Source organism: Emydura macquarii, unplaced genomic scaffold (genome assembly GCF_026122565.2).
Source record: "Emydura macquarii macquarii isolate MOO-44397 ecotype Brisbane River unplaced genomic scaffold, CSIRO-AGI_Emac_v2 contig_1253, whole genome shotgun sequence".
Lineage (NCBI taxonomy): Eukaryota > Metazoa > Chordata > Testudines > Chelidae > Emydura > Emydura macquarii.
Genome location: NW_027131390.1, coordinates 50373114 through 50393952, shown reverse-complemented (window position 1 = coordinate 50393952; position 20839 = coordinate 50373114). Strand labels below are relative to the sequence as shown.

The 20839-nt window shown below is 39.9% G+C and overlaps 1 protein-coding gene across 3 annotated transcripts in view; it reads left to right on the top strand.

Annotated features, from left to right (window-relative positions):
- The window catches only part of UNC80 (unc-80 homolog, NALCN channel complex subunit), a 176444-nt gene that overhangs the window by 51454 nt on the left and 104151 nt on the right, over window positions 1–20839 (top strand). For 2 of the 3 annotated variants that reach the window (XM_067548743.1, XM_067548742.1), the window contains exons 18-22: window positions 231–332; window positions 4089–4309; window positions 4920–5026; window positions 5646–5742; window positions 13432–13604. In XM_067548743.1, coding sequence (XP_067404844.1) covers window positions 231–332; window positions 4089–4309; window positions 4920–5026; window positions 5646–5742; window positions 13432–13604 — 700 coding nt within the window. The remainder of the gene's footprint in view (window positions 1–230; window positions 333–4088; window positions 4310–4919; window positions 5027–5645; window positions 5743–13431; window positions 13605–20839) is intronic. The other variant, XM_067548741.1, reaches the window with a different exon arrangement.

Sequence of the window (20839 nt, the reverse complement as noted above, 5' to 3'; positions counted from 1 at the left end):
AGGCTCCCAAAATCAGCAGTAACTTTTGAAAATCTTGGCCTTAGTTCCTTGAGCTAATACATTTTGATGACGATGTGTGCATAGGCAGGCAGGTTGCTGTAATGGCGGCACACATCTAAATTTTTTTTTCAGAAGTGCTGGATTCAGTGATCAGGGAACAATGTTAATTATATGAGAAGCAAGATATGCCACCTGTTAACTTTATTTGACTGACTGTATTGTCTGCATAGATCCGAGGTGGGAAGTGTTGTTATTGATAAAGGCCAGTCATCATCTGCCCCTGATGAATGTCGTAGTTACATCTCCAGCCGTCCTCAGCAGACCCCGGAGCAGTAAGTAAATATTTAGTAGTTTGAATGTGTTGTACCTCGGAACCTCCCAGTGTGGTAGTAATTGTCAGCTGTTCAGTTAGGATTTTTCTCTGTGGGAGATGCAAGAAATATACTAAGCATTTCTTTAGCTGCTACTGCTGCTAAACTAAGAGGTTATGTCCAACAAATGCCCACCTTTAATACCCCCAAAAAGATCTGCTACAACAGGGCATAATCACAATGATTCCCCATTCGTGTGTCCATGCTCCAAACCTGATACCAGCTGGTAGTTGTATCTCTCAAAGTTCTAAGCTGTTGCTCCTGCAGGAAATGTAAAAAACTACACTGGTGGGATAAGTACACACCCCTTAATTCACCCAGAGGTTCCTCAAGTTGTTGCACTTGCTTCATCAGCAGAGGTGCACCATTGGCCGCCTTCTTCTTCTTATTATTTTATTTGTATTGGGGTAATGCCTGCCCTGAAAGCCCCAGTTATTGACTCGGGACCTGTTGTGCTAGGTGCTGTATGCTTACATAATGGAAAGATAACCTCTGCCCAAGAAACTTACAGTCTAACAAGAAGTAAAATTCCTGACAATTCTCAGGAAAATTTTCCAGTGTCAGTATCTTCATCTTCTTTGTTTTTCCATTTTGAGTCAGTGACTGATTTTATTTTCTTTTTCCCCCGAATGAATTTAATATTCATAGAATCACAGAAGTGGAGGGCTGGAAGGGACCTCTAGTGGTAATTTAGTCCAGCCCCCTACCAAGTGTACCTAGACTGTCCCTGACAGGTGTCTGTCTAACCTGTTCTTAAAAACCTCCAATGACTGAGATTCCACAACCTCCCTTGGAAGCCTATTCCACTACTTAGCTATCCTTACAGTTAGAAAGTTTTCCCTTATGTCTAACTTAAATATCCCTTGCTAGAGAGTACGCCGATTACTTCTTGTCTAACCTTCGATGGACATGGAGACTAATTGATCACTGTCCTCTTTATTATAGCTCTTAACATATCTGAAGATTTTTGTTATTAAATTTGTAATTAAATCATCTTTAGTTCTTTACAGCTGCATCTTGCATTATATGACATATTTTTCCAGTTTTCAATTTTGGTACAAACTTCTTGGTTTTTTTTAATCACCATTAGTGGAGACCCGTGAAGATGGGTATCTTTAGAGAAGACAGCAGTATTTATCTGTATCTGTTGTTCTCTGAAGACCTAACAGATCTTATGATTTCAGTGGAAGCAGTTCATATCCATGTGGTGGAACAATAGGCCCCACCTGGGATATTTCTCTCTCTCTCAATCTTTCTTCCCCATCCTCATCTACTTGAACCTGCAGAGAATCGTCTCATTTGCATGAAAATGGTTGTATAATCACAAATGCAACATTATAACTTCACAACCCATTATCTCCCACATAGTCCTGCAATGAAGGAGCCAAGCCCTAGTTTAAGGGCAAGTAGCATTTTCTAATTAGCAAGCGTACTAAGAGTAGTTAAGCAAAACAAATGAATGGTGAATTGATTTATGTTTCAGTCTGATTTAGTTGGAGGTTTTGCCCAGTCCGAAGGTCCATATATGGTGAGCAAAATCAGGGCTCTTGAAAATCTCACACTGATAGACCATTGTTCCAACTAATCAAGTTTTTGTTTAGTTCTTGTTTTGTTCTTTACTCATGGAAACCTGTAATACAAAACTAATATGGGGCCTCAGAAGGGTATTCCTTAGGCTTTCCCATTTATGGTTAAATCATCATGTCACTTGTCCTGAGAGAATGGTAACCCACACATTTAAATGATGTGCCAGTAATGATGTAAAAACTGTTCCTAACATTCAAAATAGTGGGCAAGAAAAGGTTAAAAAATGTGGGCCAAGAGACCAATGGAGCAAGGAGGTGTAAACAACATTGCCTTGCATCAGGATGGAATGCTGTACTCTGGGGTTGGATTTACCCCAAGGGTTATGTCAAGTGCAACATAGTTTTAGTCCTAGAAGCCTGCCAGTAGATGCATTGAATTGCCTCACCCCGATAAGCTTAGCCACACCCTTTCCCTGGCTAACACTGCCCAGTATTTGGTGCATTGTAGGCTCAAATAGGCCTTCCTGCAGATGAGATTTTGGTCATTTTATGCCACAGCATCCTTCCCACTGCTGGACATTCCACCCTGAGGGGCCTGGTGGCCTGGGTTATGCTGATGGGCAAGAACAAAAGGAGATAAATCTCCTACATCCATAGGGTCTCTAATATCATTGATGTAAGTATAGCTAGATTACAGGGTTCAGCAATAGATGAGTCCTTCAGTATTGTAAGCAGAGGTGGGTTAAGACAAGTATACTGGATCTGATCCTATCTGAGCTTAGGAGAAGCTGAAACCTAGATTTTGGGTCAAGGTTTATGCCTTGGATCCATCTCTAAACACTCACTGCATTACTGACTTGTTCATAGGTGAATGAGGAAGCTTGTATATATTTGGTGCAAGAGAGTTGCAACTTTATGTGTTGAGGTCTCTATTTCAATATTACTCATGCTCTCAAACAGTGGAAAGATAGCAGCAGAAATACAGAAGGTCAGCCTCAGAAACATTTCAGTTGTCTTAGTGCTTGCCTACAAAGGGACATCCAGGAAAATTAATCCAAATTAACTAAAAGTGTGAATGTAAAGTGGATTAATTAAATCACACTAAATTCCTTTGTGGATGCTGTTGTTCAGTATTAGAATGGCTTTAATTTGGTTTAGCTAAATTCACATTGTCAGCTATTCGGATTAACTTTCCTGGAAGTTCCAGTGTAGACAAGCCCTTAGAAAACTATATCATTTTACTTCAATATTTGCAGTTTTCCCTATATCAAATCTGGGGAAGTTTAGGGATTACTGCAAACAATGAGGTAACAATCTAGTTATTTATTAGTCAAAATTAGACCATGTTTAAGGGTGATTATTGTATGTGCACTGTTCTGTTAAATGTACCAGGGTCATCATTTAGTCCAGAAGTTACTCAAACTTCCTGTAGCAAAAGAAGATTTGTTGAAATAAAGGCTAAATTCTAAACCTATGAAATAGAGGTTGGCTTTGAGATCTGAATGGTATAGTTAATTCTTTTGCTTAGTCTTTTTATGTCTTCCAAGTCTGTATTCTCCTGGAGTGAGGTAAATTGGCCAATTAAAATCCAGAATACGGAAAAGAGGAAAGTCAAGAAAGGGTTGTTTTCTGCTGGACTGAATATGAAACTTGCTGAAACCTTCCTCTAATGATGTGATTGTAAAGAGAACAGAAACTTTGAATATCCTGAGAAAAATTACAATTAGCCATTATGGTCACAGTCCAGCCACAGCCTTTTGGGTTTCAGGTATGCAGCAGAATTTGCTGTCACCATTCTAAAAGGTTGGCAAGAACCATGATTTCATATAGTTTCACACAGTAATGAAATGATTATCTTGATGTACAAATGCCTTGTAAAGGACACACTCTTGAAAAGCATTAATCTTGTGCATGAGTGGTCACTTTGACCAAAGAGAGGGTGACAGAAAAACAGAATGACTTTTAGACTAAACTTTCCTGGGTAAAAATTATCTTCATTTTCTGTCTTGTGCAATATTGAGAACATTGTCTTGCTTAACAAATTACATCAAGAAGAATAAGTTTAAAATTCTTAGAGTAACAAGTGCCAAGGAACAAAGAGAGATTAGAATGGGGAAACTTGTTCAAAAGTACTTAGCAGCATACAAACCACAGCAAAGTATTATTAGCCTTGCGGTGTGTTCTCTTGCAGTGATGAGCAAATGCAAGGGGTAGTTCTGGGACGCAAAGATTTCTGGAGGAAGATGTTCAAGTCGCAAAGTGCAGCAAGTGATACCAGTAGCCAGTCAGAGCAGGACACATCAGAGTGTACCACTGCTCTCTCCGGAACGACCACTGACAGGCGCTCCCGCTCTCGCTCCCGCTCCAGACGGATCTCGCTCCGAAAGAAACTCAAACTCCCCATAGGTAAATGTATGTCTCTCTATATTCTATATATATCCTGCATGTGCAGATAGAATAGATCTGTTCTGTATGTGTCTTGGATAATGTATAGCAAAGAAACATAGTGTCTGAGTTCCTTATGGTCTTGAATATATTTATTCTCACAACACCCCTTGTGAGGTGGGAAGTGCTATTACCTCCATTTTAGAGATGGGGAAGTGAGACAGAGACACACTAAGTGACTTGCCCAAGGTCACACAGAAAGTCTTTGGCAGAGCAGGGACGTTAACCCAGGGCTCCCAAGTCCTAGACTAGAGCCCTCATCAATGGACCATCCTTCCTCTCTGTCTAACAGAAGCTTCCCAAGCAGACTTCAATAAGAAAGGAAGAATAAATATTATTTATCCTTTCTCACTGACCCTTCTTGATTTTCAGCTTTTACAATCCTAAAACTCAGCTGTGCATGTTATGAATTAAATCATGATCTTTAATGCATGTAGCATGAACAAGCCTCGTCCTTCACCCTTTTCTCATGTAATGGTATGACTGTTTCAGCACTATAGAGAAATATGCCTGTCTTGCTGATATATTCAGCTTGGAGCAATTGCAGAATTGTCCTGACTGGCTTTATCTGCATCAGGGAACTGGCTGAAGCGCTCTTCCCTCTCTGGGCTTGCCGATGGGGTGGAAGACCTCTTGGATATCAGCTCTGTAGACCGTCTGTCTTTCATCAGGCAAAGTTCCAAGGTAAATGTGTCATTTCAGATTAGTATGGAGGATAAAGAGATAGGGTCTGGCTACTTCATAGATCACTTTTAGCTCCCAAAGAAAATGCTATGATCAGCATGGGTATTGCAGCTGATGGGATCCTTGAGGAGGTCCCATCAGAAGTCTTGAGCAGCATCTCAAGAAAGAGCATTTCAAGACTTCCTTCTGGAGAAATGAAGGAGACTGGGTTGAATAGGCATAGTGTTTCATTCTTGTTACAGGCTGTCTAGAAATTTGTCATTGTACCTTCTTTAGTCCTCCATATGAACAGTGTCACAGGAATGAAGTGTCAGTATAATTAACATTTCATTTCTCCTGTTAGTTCTTTTCATTCAGGCAGTTATCAGAGTCCTCTGAATATACTTAATAGACTTTACTGGTTGGTCATACTGCTCCTTCCTTACTTGTATCTATATGAACCCCTGTGAAAGAAGGGGAATGGTTACCTACCCAAATTACAGAATACTTAAAATCCTTAGCTGTGTGAATGGGCACAGTTCCAGACCTGTTACTATAGTAATGTACCTCACTACTGCCTGTCCTTAAGTACTTCATTGCTATGGCAAAGTTGAATCTTGTCTCCTCCTCCTTTGTTCAGGTGAAATTCACCAGTGCAGTGAAGCTGTCAGAAGGTGGACCAGGAAGTGGCCTGGAGAATGGGCGAGATGAAGAGGAGAATTTCTTCAAGCGTCTTGGTAAATGGCGCGCCTGCCGAAGACACCCATCCAAGCTTCATCACACAGAAGAAAAAGATGGTTAGAAATCAGGGTTTTCTTTCTTTCTTTCTTTCTTTCTTTCTTTTACCCCTTCCCACTCTCCTTGCTTTCTCCCTGGTTTTTATATCAGTTCTGTTCTTTTCCAACTTTTCATTCTTGGTAAAAATTTTCTTTTTCTTCCTTCTTTCTTTCATTTTGATTTAAAAGAAACCTCTAGCAAAGTAGAATGTGGAAATAAAAAAAGCAAATATGTCCAAATAAATTAATCTAACATAACATTTGGACTTTTCAATAACAAAGTCAAATTAAATCAAATCAACACACTTGAAAATTGTATATTTTCTTCAAAGCGATTATTCAGTCAAAAACAGGGTGTGTGAATCTTCTATTCCATAATACATTGATGAATGCTCCATCAATTTTTTTTCCAATTAGTGACAATTTGACAGTTTTAGCGAAATTCAGCGCTGATGAAATGGAAAACCCTGTACAAACCTTGTTTTAATTATCTCTTTTCTTCTGTGTCTGCATGTCTAATGTCTGCATGCCATTTGTTAAAGATATGCTGTCCCTGTTTCTCCGCAAAAGAAATAATTATGATAATATTTAATCATAATACTATTTTTTTTAAAGAAACGTTAGTGTTTGAAAAGTGAATTTATTAAGAGGATATTATATTTTCAAGTATCATACAGCCATCCAAACTCAGCTCAGAAACCTGACCCTTGTTACCGAGGAGACAAACCTTGCATTTTGACTTTGTGAGTTTTTTTAAAACAAAAATAATAGAAATTTTGATTCCCCACCCCATTGCTTCTGCTACTTTTTACAGTATATTACATACAGTGTATTATATTACAGTATATTACATACATATTGTATTACATTTTACATGATCCAACAGCTATACCATGGCTATCCAATGTGCTCATTTCACCATCATCTGACACAGGCTTGCCCAGGAATCACATGGTCGGGGATAGCAATAGCAGCCAAGGACGAGCCTGCCTTTCTAATGTTAATTTCATACAAAGAGTGATAAGGCCTGATTTTTGATCTCACTAACATCAGTGAAGCTTCTCTGACTTCCAGGGAGTTACCACACTCCTGACTTACACCAGTGTAAATAAGATCATAATCAGGCCCATGGTTTTGTAATCAAAGATGTCAAACTTGATATAAATAGTATCTATGCATCTCCACTGAAAACCTAAGTCGTTAAGAAAGCATCCATGTACAAACAGGCCACATTCTAAGGATGATACAACACTGCTTCAGTCCAGGGACCAGAACCTCAGCTGCTGTAAACTGATACAGTGCCCTTGAGCTGGCATTCCACCAGCTGAAGCTCCAGACCATGCGAGGGCCCAGTGCCCAGTTACATCAGTGGGTGTCACACACCTGGGAGAAGGGGTATAAACAGCCCATTTTTACAAACATTTCAAAATATGGGCTATCCGTCGTAACGTGGAGTCCCTTTTGATCAACTATTTCTAGTATGTGTTGATTAATTTCTCGTACATGACTTTTTTATCAATACACCACATGCCTCAGTATTGTCATGGCAATTCTTTTCAGAACTGATAGATGCACCCTCATATGAGTTATCAGAGCATAACAAGCCTGGCATGTTCCCATGTACTATGGAGGTGCATAAATAGGATTGTTCTTCTAGTGCATGTGCAGTTGCATTAATGTGGCACATATACACTGCAGGCCAGATTCTTGCTGAAGTTGCCCTACCCCAGTTCTCCGGTACACAAAGGCTTCAGTGCCTGCCCAATCTGCAACCTCAGAACTGCACCCACTTGGGAAATCCTAATGTATGCTATGTCTGGTGTGGTGGCTTCTCTGTCACCCTCACCTTGGCCCCCAGGGTCGAGGGCATGACCAAAAAAAGGGCATGGATGAGGAGCTGCTTCATTCAGCTGATCTCTGGCTGCCATAACAGTTCCTAGAGGGACATTACTTGCCAGCAAAACACAGAGCAGCCCTGAGACTACACTAAAAAGTACTTTGGGACTGACCCAGCACCCACAGACCTAGGATTGGAGGTGCGGGGGGCACATAAAGGTATCTCACAGCTATCTTTGCACCCACTCTCCATAATGCTGCACTGTCAATAAAAAAGTCATCCCTGAGGAATCTAGCCCTAAGAGCCTCAGGAACAATCCTTTGCCTAAAGCTCAGATGAGCTGTATCCATCTGCAAAATAACGTACCTCCCCATCATTTACATTTCACTGGCATCTTTTTGTCTTGTTTGCTTTTCTCTTTGCTTGCAGCTTTTCATCACCTATCTCTCTCCAGCTATTTACCTCAGTCTGAACAAAATCTGGCCAAAAATGTTCCAGGAAGAGCCTAATCCAATAAAAGGGATCATGTTGTTCTCCACATTTATCATAAGATGCAAAGAGCCTTTCTTTATTCTCAGCTTGGAGTGACAGCCAGAGAGCTCCTCTGGTTACTCTTTGGATCTATTAATTTGATAGCCTTATGCCCTTACTTTGCACTATGAGCTAGAAACATGAGTGCAATGAAATATTCAACATCAATTGCTTTTTCACAAATGTCCAAACTGGAAATCTTAGCCTGATCTTGAACATCCAAATCTCCTATTGAATTTAAGTCTCCAATATTTCATGCACAGAATTCAAAGTATGGATGGAAGTCAAAAATAAATTGTTTGTTTATTTTTTGTTACATCATATAATAGTGTAAGTTACGTCTTATATGTAACATATCTTATGCATTTGTCTTGCTAGGATGTCACTCTGGTTATTACCTATGTGAACTTTGAACTAAAGTATTTCAGCACTTATGTTGCATAAGGTATTATTCACAAACTACTTTCATTTTGAAAAATTGGGACATCTCTTTCACCTGCCCAAGAGAAATGTATATTAATATTTATTTGTCTGTATGTAAGTGGAGTTATAAGTGGGCCATACCTAGCTTTGAAACATAATGTCTGCATTAGAAAGGCCATAATAATAGTGGCATGGTGGGGGTGGAAGCATGAAAGTTAAGAAAAGAGCCTTATGAAAAAAATCAAAATCAAAACAGATAAATTATCCAATAATGTTCATGTGGGGGAGATTTGTTGTCACCATGAGTTTCTGAAAATCAAGGGCCCTTAAAGACATTTTTTTTTAAATCTCAAGTTTGAAAAGTCAAGGGAGCATGTAATCATCAGAAAGGAATTTTTATACACAATGAGATATGTATCTCAGCAAAATTTTTACGTGTGTGTGTATTTACCTAAGTGTGCGTGTGTTTGTGTTATATAAAATGGCCCTAATCTTGAAAGTTATTCTGCATGGGCAGACCTCCTGCAACCATGTGCAGCAATTTACAGGATCAAGGCCTGTGTGTGTGTGTTAACACATTTATAATAATACTGTATAATGCACACACATCTTTTAGTATATTTTGTGCTTCGGATGTCAATTCTTGAATTATTTATTTCATTTTTACATGAGATTGAATTATCATGACATATGCTGAGTTAGTCTATCTATGCAAGGGCCTTTTGGGGGCGTGAGTTTTGATAAACACCATAAAAAATAATAGAGAGATCAAATTATATACAGGGATGAAAACTTTTCCTTTGCATTCATCATTTCCAATGAGATCAATGGGAGCTCTATTCTTAAAAAGGGGAGAACAAAAGGCTTGTTAGACTGGATAGAGGTGCTACTAAATCATGAAGAACCTGATGTCTGGATGAATCTGGGACAGTGCTTGTGTCAGTGTTGCTGTTCTCTCTCCTTTTTGGCATTCTTGATGCTGTGCTGTGACATCACTCTGCTCATGCTATCTCCACGTTATGCTTCCTTCTGTCTTTGTTTTAAAATATGACAACTGAGCAAAACCAAGACAGAAAAACATGCATCACAGTGAAAAGAAACAAAAAAACCCTGTTAAATCTGGAGTCATTTTGTCAAGTCATTTACAAGCTGTTGCTTTCATCATCATTTGTCATCTAAGTCATTGGGAGTTCTATGTATTTCAAATATATATATATATACATTATACAGTTCATCATTTACTTAAAAGGGCTTAAGCTATGATCAGAATACAGCTAAACAGGCAAGCAGCAATTCAAGAAGGATGTTAATAAATTGAAGAGGTTCAGAGAAGAGCCACAAGAATGATTAAAGGATTAGAAAACATGTCCTATAATGACAAATTCGAGGAGCTCAATCTTTTTAGTTTAGCAAAGAGAAAATTAAGGGGTGACTTGATTGTAAGTATCTCCGGGGAACAAATATTTAATAACGGACTCTTCAGCCTAAAAGAAAAAGGTATAACATGGTCCAATGACTGGAAGTTGAAGTTAAACAAATTCAGACTGGAAATTTTTAACAGAGTAACTAACTATTAGAACAATTTATCAAGGGTTGTGGTGGGTTCTGCATCAGTGACCATTTTTAAATGAAGATTAGATGTTTTTCTGAAATATGCTCTAGGAATTATTGTGGGGAAGTTGTATGGCCTATGTTATACAGGAGATCAGACTAGATTATCACGATGGTCTCTTCTAGCCTTAGAATCTGTGAATATATTTTACACAGGAGACTTTTTGTTCTTTAAGGTTTATATTTAGCACATTTTTCATTCAAAGCAAAATGTACAGTATTATTCATTTTATACAACATAAAGCAAAAATGTTTTTAATGTGAATAGGACCCACCAGGCTTGCACAGTGAAGAGATCTTGCATACATCCAGCAAGTGACAATGAAAAATATAGAACTCCCTAAATACATGCAGCTTTCTCATTAGGCTAGGCGATGATTTCCACTAACTGAGCCAGATCTTCAGCTCGTATAAATCAAAGTAACTCCACTGAGTCCAATAGAGATGTGTCAGTTTACAACAGCTGAGGCTCTGCCCAATTGGCTATTGCCAACCTGTACTCTATTGATAGTGAAAAGGAATCAGTTTCTGGATTATTAACAACGAGGACTGATCCTGCTGTCATGCAAGTTAATGATAAAATTTCCATTGACTTCAGTGGGAGCAGGATTCAGCTTTAGAAGAGTGGGTTAGGTGATCAGGAATCTATAAAGAACCAAAAATAGAACGGTGGCTAACACCCCCCTCCTTTTCTTTCTCCTTTTTTCCTCCCTGTGATATATCAGAATGCAGCCCATAGTTAAGACTGCAGGACAAAACGTCAAGGATGGAATCTTCACCCAACTGGCCCCTTTATGCCAGATAAAAAAGGAACCCTCAAAGCCCTGTTTGTGTCTGGGTGGGTTTCCCCTTCTGCAGGCCATAAGGTTGTCTCTCCAGGACCCCCTCACAAGCCCCAGGAAAGAGGCATAGCTGGGGATGGAAGGTTCATGACAGGATCAAGACCACAACATGCAGAATTTTGGAGATTCTGTACAGCATTTCCACACATACAGAAGCTCAGGGTGGGCACCACAATTGAGACAGTGCCAAAGAGGTGTCTAAATTATGCTGGGGCCCAGGATTAGGAGTGCACAAAGGTCGCTTAAAGCATCCTTAGCCAGCCCCTCTACCAGGGCAGTGAGTTTCTGTGCTGTATGTCTCAGAGGCGCAGCACAGATTTTGACTCGAAGAGAATGGTGAGACATGCTTAATAGAAAATGGTATTTGTCTATAACCCAAACAAGATACTGTGATACAATGACCATAAATTGTAGCAGGGAAAATATGCCAGATAGTTAGGAAACAAAGACGTTGGAAGGAAAGGCAATAGTGTCCACTCAGTGATATGAGTGTCCTCCTTGTTTCTTTTCTTTTTTCATTTGGCTGAAATATATCCCAGGATAGAAATGTTTATTGTTGGGCACTCTGTAGCTTTAGCTGGATATAGGATAGACATGTACTTTCAGATTCTTACAAGAAGCCTTTTAAAACTTGTTTCACCTTTGTTTGAATGATTAGACTTAGTAGTTCGGAAAATATTTTCCAAACATCTATTTGGGGGTTGTCATTGTACTATCTAAGTACTTCCCAGGTAAATCTGCTTCCGAGGTAAATCTTCGTGATAAGGTGGACTTGGAGTTTTCTGCTTTTCTTCTCTCCATGGATAAGGAATGTCCTTCAGAGGTAGCGTCCTGCCTTTGTTACATCTATGTTAGAAACAACTAGAGTCCCCAGCCCAAAGTTCTCTGTTGCTTTACTATTGAGCATACTGTAAGATCCCTTGATGATGAGAGGTTCTTCCTTATGCCCATAAACCAAGGAAGTCAGGATAGTTTTTTGGACAAAGAAGGAAAAGCCCATATCTGGATATTTTTGATTTGGTCTTGATTCTGCGTATGCTACTGCAAAGGGAGGTGGAGAGGTTCTACTTCTGATGGTGGTGAAAGGTAGTCATCTTAGACTTAAAACTTTCTTTTCAAATTTCTCCTTTGAGTCCTGTCTAGTCCTCTGTCAGCTCTGCTGAGGTACCCAGTTTTTTCAGCTTTATTTCCTTAGAGGTGATAGAAGCACTCATATAATCTCATTTGTTATGTAGATCCTCTGTCAATGTCTTCAGAAGACTTTCCTTGTTGTCACAAGCTTTCCCTTAAGAAGGCAAAAATGTTGAGGTCGTATGGGTGAAGAAATCCAATTGATCTCCCTTGTTTTTGCCTTTGAGAGAGTGTCTGGCTGAAACAAAAGCTCTTGCACACTCCCCAATTGTTGCTTTAGTAAGATTTTTTTTTTTTTTAGCTTAATTGTGTTTTCCCAACTAATTAATATTTCAGTATTTCTTTCATGTACCTTCGACAAGCCAGACTTGGTAGGCTCTGCCTACCTACTTACCTTCTTCATGGGAACTTTGATTCCAGTATGCATTGTGACTAGCTGTCTTTTCACACACAAATAATACGTTATTATGTTCAAAGGAGGCTTTATGGACTTCATTTTTAAAAGTGACTAGTCATTTTGCATGCCTCCGTTTTGAGGTGCACCACATATGAGACATCTTAAAGGATTTTCAGAAGGCGGGTGCAGAGCACATTCTGAAAATCAGGCTGTGACATAAGATTTCTCAAAGTGGGCTCCCCAAAATGACTAGTCACTTCTGAAGATTTAGGCCTACATAAGTAACAGCTGATCCATGCCTTGTCCTTTTAGAAGAACTATTACTCATTTGTGTCCTGCTCAAAATATAATACATTTGTTAAATCAATAGGTAAAAAATAGGCTAAATGCCTATTCTTTTTTAAGGAGAAGAAAGATGATAAACTAAGATAGAGACCGATAAATGGGTAAAATAATCAAAATAGACTAACCAGGAAGTGGAGAGAGCCTGAGAGTCCAAACAGGCAGAAGATTCAATATTGCATTTACATATTTTTAAAAAGGCCATGGACCAACCATATTCTAATCTAATTTACACTGGAGTAAATCTAGAGCACCTCCATCCAAATCCATGGAATCATGTTGGACTTACACCACTGTAGCCATGTTCTGAATCAGGCTCACAGTTTTCACACCTCATCACAGTCACTGGGTGCCATGGAAATTGTCACATATGCTCAGATCATGTATCTAGTTGAGGGAAGGGAACTGGGTCAGTATCATGCACACCAGTGTTCCTGTATAACTCTTATTTTATCTGTGAGATATTGTGTCCCCCTTCTCTTCCCTGTTCCCCTCCCCACCCTTCCGGACCCTCTTTGTACTCTTTACCTCCTCAGGTTGCCACAGTTTTGAGGATCACTTGGCCTCCAACCAGGAAGGTGGGAAATCCAAGAACGTAGTGAACCTAGGAGCAATCAGACAAGGCATGAAACGCTTTCAGTTTCTCTTAAACTGCTGTGAGCCAGGAACTATCCCCGATGCCTCCATCCTGGCAGCTGCCCTCGATCTTGTAAGTCATTGCGCAAGCATTCGTTAACCTAGTTCCTACCTGCTGAGCAATAATGTACAGAGTGTACTGAGATGCCACCATCATTCACTAATGTCTGTAAAGCACTTTGAACAGGAAAAGCACTATATAATTATGAAGTGTTCTTAATATTACCTGAATTTTAATGGGTGTGACTGCATAAATATTGCTGCACTGAAAATGGGTCTCCGTTATTATACCAGCCCTCTTAATAAGACTATTGCTAACATGAAGATTTTATATCCATGTTGCAAATGGCACTAATAGTCATAAGCTTCCCTTTTGTAGACTGCTTATAACAACAACAAGAAACACGATATAGAATAGAGAACAGGTAACTGCCAGCTGTGGGGTTATAATTCCACTGAGGGCTTTTGGTGGTCTTGTAAGTAAAGCGAAGCATGGCTGTTAGTCACCAGAGGCACTCAATGGAAAAAAACCCAAGGCTCAACATTTGGCTGTTTTTAATGTATATACTGATAATTCATGGATCCAAGTCCTGGATGATCCAAGTCCATTGTTCCGGCCTTGCTCCCACTTGTACTGCCATCTCCTCCACTTCCTCCCTCCATTGCTGTCCTCCTCCCCTTTCTTTCCTTTGTAATGCTCCTTCTCTCTTCCCACCCCATCCCAGTCTCTGAGGACATCTAGAGATGCTGACTTCCCCCACCCTTCTTTTCTCTGTGACTGTTACTGGATCTGTGTTCATTTACAGCCTTCGCGTCCTCCTTTTCACCACAATCTAGCTTTGCTCAGTGGTTTGTCCACCCAGGCTAGCTTTCTGTCCTGGCAGTGTTGATTGGTTAAATCTCATAAGTCATAGGTGGGATATCACACCTGTGAATTACACTTTTTTTTTTTTTTTAATTAAATATAGGTTGCATTGTTTTTAACTGCAAACCACAGCCTGCCACCCCATAGGCTGCAAATTCAAATCCAGCCTAGATCAATATTGGTCAAAAGTTGCTGGTGCCATTTGATGGCTGTTCAGTTTTCTACATGAAATGAGAGTGGTGGTCTCAGTCCATTTTCAAGTGGAGAGGTGTGTGCTTCACTAAATCCCACCATTCTCCAAGACTGTCAAGCTTCTACTCATCAGAAGCGTTAAATTAACAAACACAAAACATAAGGAAAAAAATTTCACTGCAGCCACATATACATTGTGCTGTGTCACTTTAAGCCCTTTCTAGAAATCTGTATGGCATGTACTGTCACAAATTATACTGCCTCCAAGAACTGTGTGAGAGAGAAACATGCCAAGTGACCTCAGTCTGGCAAGTGACAATGTCCTTTCTTACTCTTAAAATGTGTCCTGTGTTTAAACCACAGCACCACTCATTGCATTCTGACTTAATAAGTTAACTGCAAACGTACCAACAGTACCACATGACAATGATTTGTTTATTCTACGTATGACCTGGGAAATGCTAGGAGCTGACTTGCTAAAATAAGTTTCTCTTTGCCTCCTTCCCCATTAGATGGGTAAAAGCCTTTGGTTTGAGTCTGGAATGGGGTTGCCTTCTCTGACAAGACATAATTATATGAGAATATCCTGACAAATTCTCTGGGCTGCAATCTGATCTCAGTTGCAGTGTTTGTAAATCCATAGTGTAACATAGTGTGGATTTTACTGTAATCTCCACAAAAGGATATTCTGAATTTAGTATATTTTGTACTGCATAATCACATACTATTTTTTCCACAAAAGCCCTGGCTCATGCATTGTGCAGGATGGGCCTGCTCTGGGTCTGAATCAGATTTATGTTGTGAAGGAAACTGTTGTCTGTAGGTCCCCTGCCTGATTTGTTGCAGAAATTGGCAGGTGTCTAGTGAATGAGGCAGAGGATTTCAGGAAGAAAAAGGCCATTGAATGCTGCACAGGAGAATTGGATTCTATCCCTGTCTCTGCTACAAAATTCCTATGTGATGGTGAGCAAGTCACTTAAACTTTTCATGGGTGGTCACTAATTATGTGTTCCTCATTTTCTCAGTGTCTAAGCTGCGACCTTGGAACCTGATTAGCAGAAATGCTGAGCACTCAATGTTGCAGCTGAAGGCAATGGGAGCTGTGCTTTGCACATTTAAAGGGTTCTATCATGTTCAATGATCTGGAAAATCAGGTCCTGGGCATCTCCAGCTGGGCACCCAAAATTATTGAAAACTTCTTACCTTAAGCTCTCTGTTCCTCAGATCCCAATCAGTAAAATGGGGGATAATACCATCCCCCACTTCACAAGCGTCTTGTGAAGATAAATTAATTCACGTTTGTGAAGGATTCAGGTAGTGTATGATAAGCGCCATAGAAAAGCCCACAAGGAAATCAATAATTCTGTCTTCTGAGCAGAGTTTGAATAGAGTTCAATAAATAAGGCCTTGGAACCATACACTGAACAGTGAGGAGAAAGGAAAATATCGAATTGCTGCTCAGTAAGAGAGCACCGTCCATTCCGTGCCCTGAATGAGGTAGGGGGGCCTGAGGAAAAAAATACTATGTGATCATATAATTACAGAATACATACACAAAAGGAGGCTGCGTTAAGGTTGCACAGGCAACCTTAATTCTGGTGTTTTCTAACTTTTGAATGCTTGACTTTGCACCTTAATAAAGTTCTGTGTGTGTGTGTGTGTGTGTGTGTGTGTGTGTGTGTGTGTGTGTGTGTGTGTGTGTAAAAAATACATAGTTAAAGAGAGATTCAGCAGCTGCTAAGCAACTACAGCTGTCATTGATTTAAGCAGGAGCTCAACAGCTCTCAGGATTTGTTCAAACATTTCAAATAAAAGAACCTCAGAAAAACACTTGTAATGAAAACTGTGTTTTTCAGCAAATTTAATCTTTCAGAAAAAAGACAATACAATAAAGCCTTTCAATCTAGACCTTCAGTATTTGACTGGAGCACAGGACTCTGTTATTTCTCCTTTTGTGTTTGACATCTGTAAAAGGTCTGAGGTTTGGTTTTAAAAATGAAAATGTTAAGGTGTAGTTCGCTAGACTAGAAAGATCAATTCCCTGGTCATAAGGACTGGCAATGAAAGGAACCTGAGGAGAAGGTAGCTCTGAATAATTTCCAGTGATGTCCTTAATTTAGCAGCCACTGATCCTTTTCTTTCAGAAGCTACATTGCACATAGGGTCTGGATAGTACTACTGGTTCTCTCTGGTTTTTGAGAAGGAAAATATTGAGCTAATGGAGGAGGAAATCAACCGAAGAGTTTTAAATGATGTGTCTGTTGCCCACTGGGACATTGAAGGATGGGAAGCCTTTGGGCTCATGGCCATCTTATTGCCCCAGAAATAAAGTACCTCATAAAATGATCAAGGATCAATGATAAAAGGGTTCCAACATGAGCTGACAGATTGTTCATGATGGGGTGTTTCTGCAGGGAAGTGGCAGGGATATAAGAACTAGAAGTAATGGGAATCTTTAGTTATCACTGAGAACTGTGTATGGTTATGAAGTCGTTGTTATTACAAGAACGTTGAACTAATAAGGGAATTACAGTGAGCTCTCTCTTTCCAGGTTCTTACTAGCTGGTTGGGAGTCTGGGAATGGGAGGCAGCGTAGAAAAAATATTAAAGCTTCCTGAGAGACTTTTTGTTTGTTTTCTTGAAGTTCCTGTTGTGTTTATCTTTTCTGTAGTCTCAAAGGGGATGGCTACTTTTGGCACAGAGCACAGAATTATATTTATGGTCTGGTTACTGAGCTTGCAGTCCTTGTAACCCACAGATGGAAGCCAGATATGCACAGTATGTGCCAGGGTGAATAACTCACCCCATTTATGGGGAGTTGGGGCAGGGATCTCATGCTACAGAGAGAAAATTCACAACTCATGTCAAAATCAATATTGTTTTCGCTACACTCTCCTTTATTTTCCCTTCCTATTTCTATCTGCCGTGGTTTTTTCTTGTGACAATAGCAATGGCTGACGATGAGATAAGTTCATTTCTGCTTACTCATTCCTGGGCTATTGCATTGAACTCTCTCTACTCACATTTTGGCAGATAGTTTCTGATCTGTGTAGCCTGCCATGAGCAGATGTGGACTGACACAGGAGTTCCTGGCTGCCCCGGGGCTGACAGCGGATATGAGTTGTGTCCAGTTTGACTCAAACTTGTCTGCAAGACCAAGGCCTTTACATTGTCATTTAAATTGCAAGAAGGGAGTAGTCCTTACAGTATTCCATTTGCTTTGTATCAATTCTACTGAGTCGACGAGTTGTTTTAGCTTTAAGATGTCATATTCACTGTACATTTGAAAAGCTGTCAGTATGTCATATTACTGCATTAGCCACAGGTAAATTACACTATTATGAAAAAATGCTTTCCGCTCCTTAAAAGCAAAGAAAAACATAGTTTAACACAAAGTGTATTTTTAAACTGATGTTTCCAAGCTTTTGAAACATTTGCGTGATTCAGATTTGATGCAAATGAAAAGCTCCTTATTTTAAATGATTTCCCCTAGCCATGTTGCTATGACAACTGTTAAAAATTATGGGCAATCAGCTCCAATTTCAGGTCTAACTCAACCTTTGACAGCATGTTTTTCATGCAGATTTTCACAAGTAATTCATTTCTTAAAGTGATCAAAGGATCTTTGATTAGCACAGATAGTTTAAACATGTTTGCCACTGTAAAGCAGTGGAACAAGGACCATAGGTATTACAAAGATAGCGATTTATTATATACATTGAACCAAGGGCTGCTTTGAAGACTAGAAGCTACTTAGGGAAATATTATCCAAGAAGTGACATCCGTCCCTGGTTCAATTTTGTAAACCTGGGTGATAATGGATTACCAAGCATTTTATGAGAATTAATAATGGGTTACAGACCATCTTGCCCCTTTTTCTCCAACTGAAATTCAGTCTGAGCTGGTAGTAATTACATCTATTACCTGCTGAAGAAAATGTTGAGGTGTATGTTGAATGGGTTTGGTAGGCCAGTCTAGTCCCTCATGGATAAGTTTCCACATCAGATGACTAGGATCAAAGATGTGTTGTTAGAATGTGTTGGCTAAAATATTCTAATGAGCATGTTTGAAAAGTCTAGTGTAGAGAGGGGGCATTGCCTTTAACATGTGCTAAACTGATCGAGTTAAGCCCTAAGGGAAGCCTGCTCTTTACCATGACCTCCTTCGCACATATTAAAGTCAATACTGCTTTGTCCACACTGGACTTCTCCAAATGTATTAATCAGCATGTGTTAGCTAATATGTTCTGACAACACGCTTTTATCCGAGTCGAGACCAGACCCAATTGATGCAAATGGCACTACTTGACACCAGTGTCAGTACTGACAGAAAGCCTGAGTGCTTAAAGGGCAGGGAGACTGAGTTAAACGTTTACTCCTGGGGGAATTGCTCCCAAGTCAGGGTTCCATCTGCATTGGTGAGTTGGTATGTGTACATTTGCTCAGCTCTGCCGCCCACGATGCACTTGCCTTATGGCTAGAGAGAGAAGAGGGGTCAGTCTGACATCTTTCACAAGCAGCTAACAATTTATTTTAAAAAGAGACCCACCCCTCCAGAAGAGAGAATAGGGAATATATTACTTTGAGCTGCCATGGTGAGGAAAGAAAGTTGCCATCAATAGATAGTATTAGTCTTGCAAAATTAATTGATCATTGGAGGAGACAAGAGTGGAATTGGAGGCTCTCTGATCGCAAATCTCTACAAGATCAGCTAAACTCAGACAGTAGCATGATATTATCTCATTTTGATTCCATCTTAACCCAGCTGCTCATCCAGATCAGCCTTGCATTTTATAGCACAAGCAGAATAAACTATTGAGGAGCCCCTCCAGGAGTCTGTAAAACACGAATTGTTAAGAAAAATGTGGGGTTTTATTCAGGTTGATCTATACAGTACAAAAAAAAGTATTATGGAAATTCTAATGTAAAACGGTGGAGATATTTCTTGGAAGACTTGTAAACAAAATTCCTTAGGAAGTGGCAATGGTGTTAGAATTTTGCTGCTCTGTTGAGTTTTGACAGTAACTGTAGTAACTTGTGGTTCTTTTCAGCTACGCATCGCCTGCCTGATTCATTTCTCTCCATTTGTGATGTGTTTCTCTGTGATGTGAATCCATCCCTATCCATTCTGTCACATCTTCATCTTTCTTTTGCTGCTGCTTCCGATTGCTCTGGGTGCCAGGTAAGCTATCACAGGGAGTCTTTGCACTGCTACATTCACCAGGGTCATTCTCTCTGCAGGTGATTCGCTCCATGTTTTAAATTTGAAACTTCCGAGCAGGACTGTGCAGAACCAGGGGCCCAATCCCCCAGCCCTTACTTGCAAGGGAAATCCTTCCCTATACATGCAGAGCCACTAAGACTGTTTGCATGAGTAAGGATTTCACAAGTGAGTAAGGGTTTGCAGAATTAGGCCCAGGAGTTCCATCTTCCCTGTCACTTGGGTGTTAGTCTGATAAGTTGCTCATCGCAGTTACTGTCTTTGAGACCGGTGACCACACAGCAATATCCAGTACAACAGTTTAAGGCTTAATGGTGCCTATTATACATAACCCTGCCTGGATGGAGTTCAGAGCCACATTGGTCTATCAGGAGCGCTCTGTGTGCACAGGTGGATCATCTATCTGTCTATGGTATTTCTATGAACCCCCTCACCATAGTATCTGAGCACCTCACAGTCTTTAATTAATTTATCCTTGCAATACCCCTGTCAGCAGAGGAAAAGCTATTATCCCCATGTTACAGAGATTCTCTGTGTGCCTCAGTTCCTCAAATTATTTGCCCAAGGTCACACAGAAAGTCTGGTATACACGGGAGTTGAACCCAGGACCTCCTGGGGCCAGTGCCTTAGCTACTGGACCATTATCCCTCTTTCATCCCTTGTTATTCCCTCACCCTCCATCTATAAATGCCTCTGTCTACTTTCCCTCTGAGAGGTGTAGACAATGATAGATTAATTCTCTGCCTGGGAACATCTTAGTTCATTTCCTTGTACTCTAGTGGACATACAAGCCTAGATGAAACACCGTAACTGCTAAGCAATGTAGCTGAGAATGACATTATGGGTACAATCTTCTGTGGCTGATAAGTTTGCAGGCAAGGTTAATGTTTTGCTCTTTTGGGGTAAGTTCATCCTCTCTTACCCCTTGTTCCATATGTCTTGGAAACATATGCAATATTGCCAACATCAAGAGATCAAAAATCATGAGATTTTTTTTATAAAGATTATATTGTGTTTTTAGGTCAGTCTCT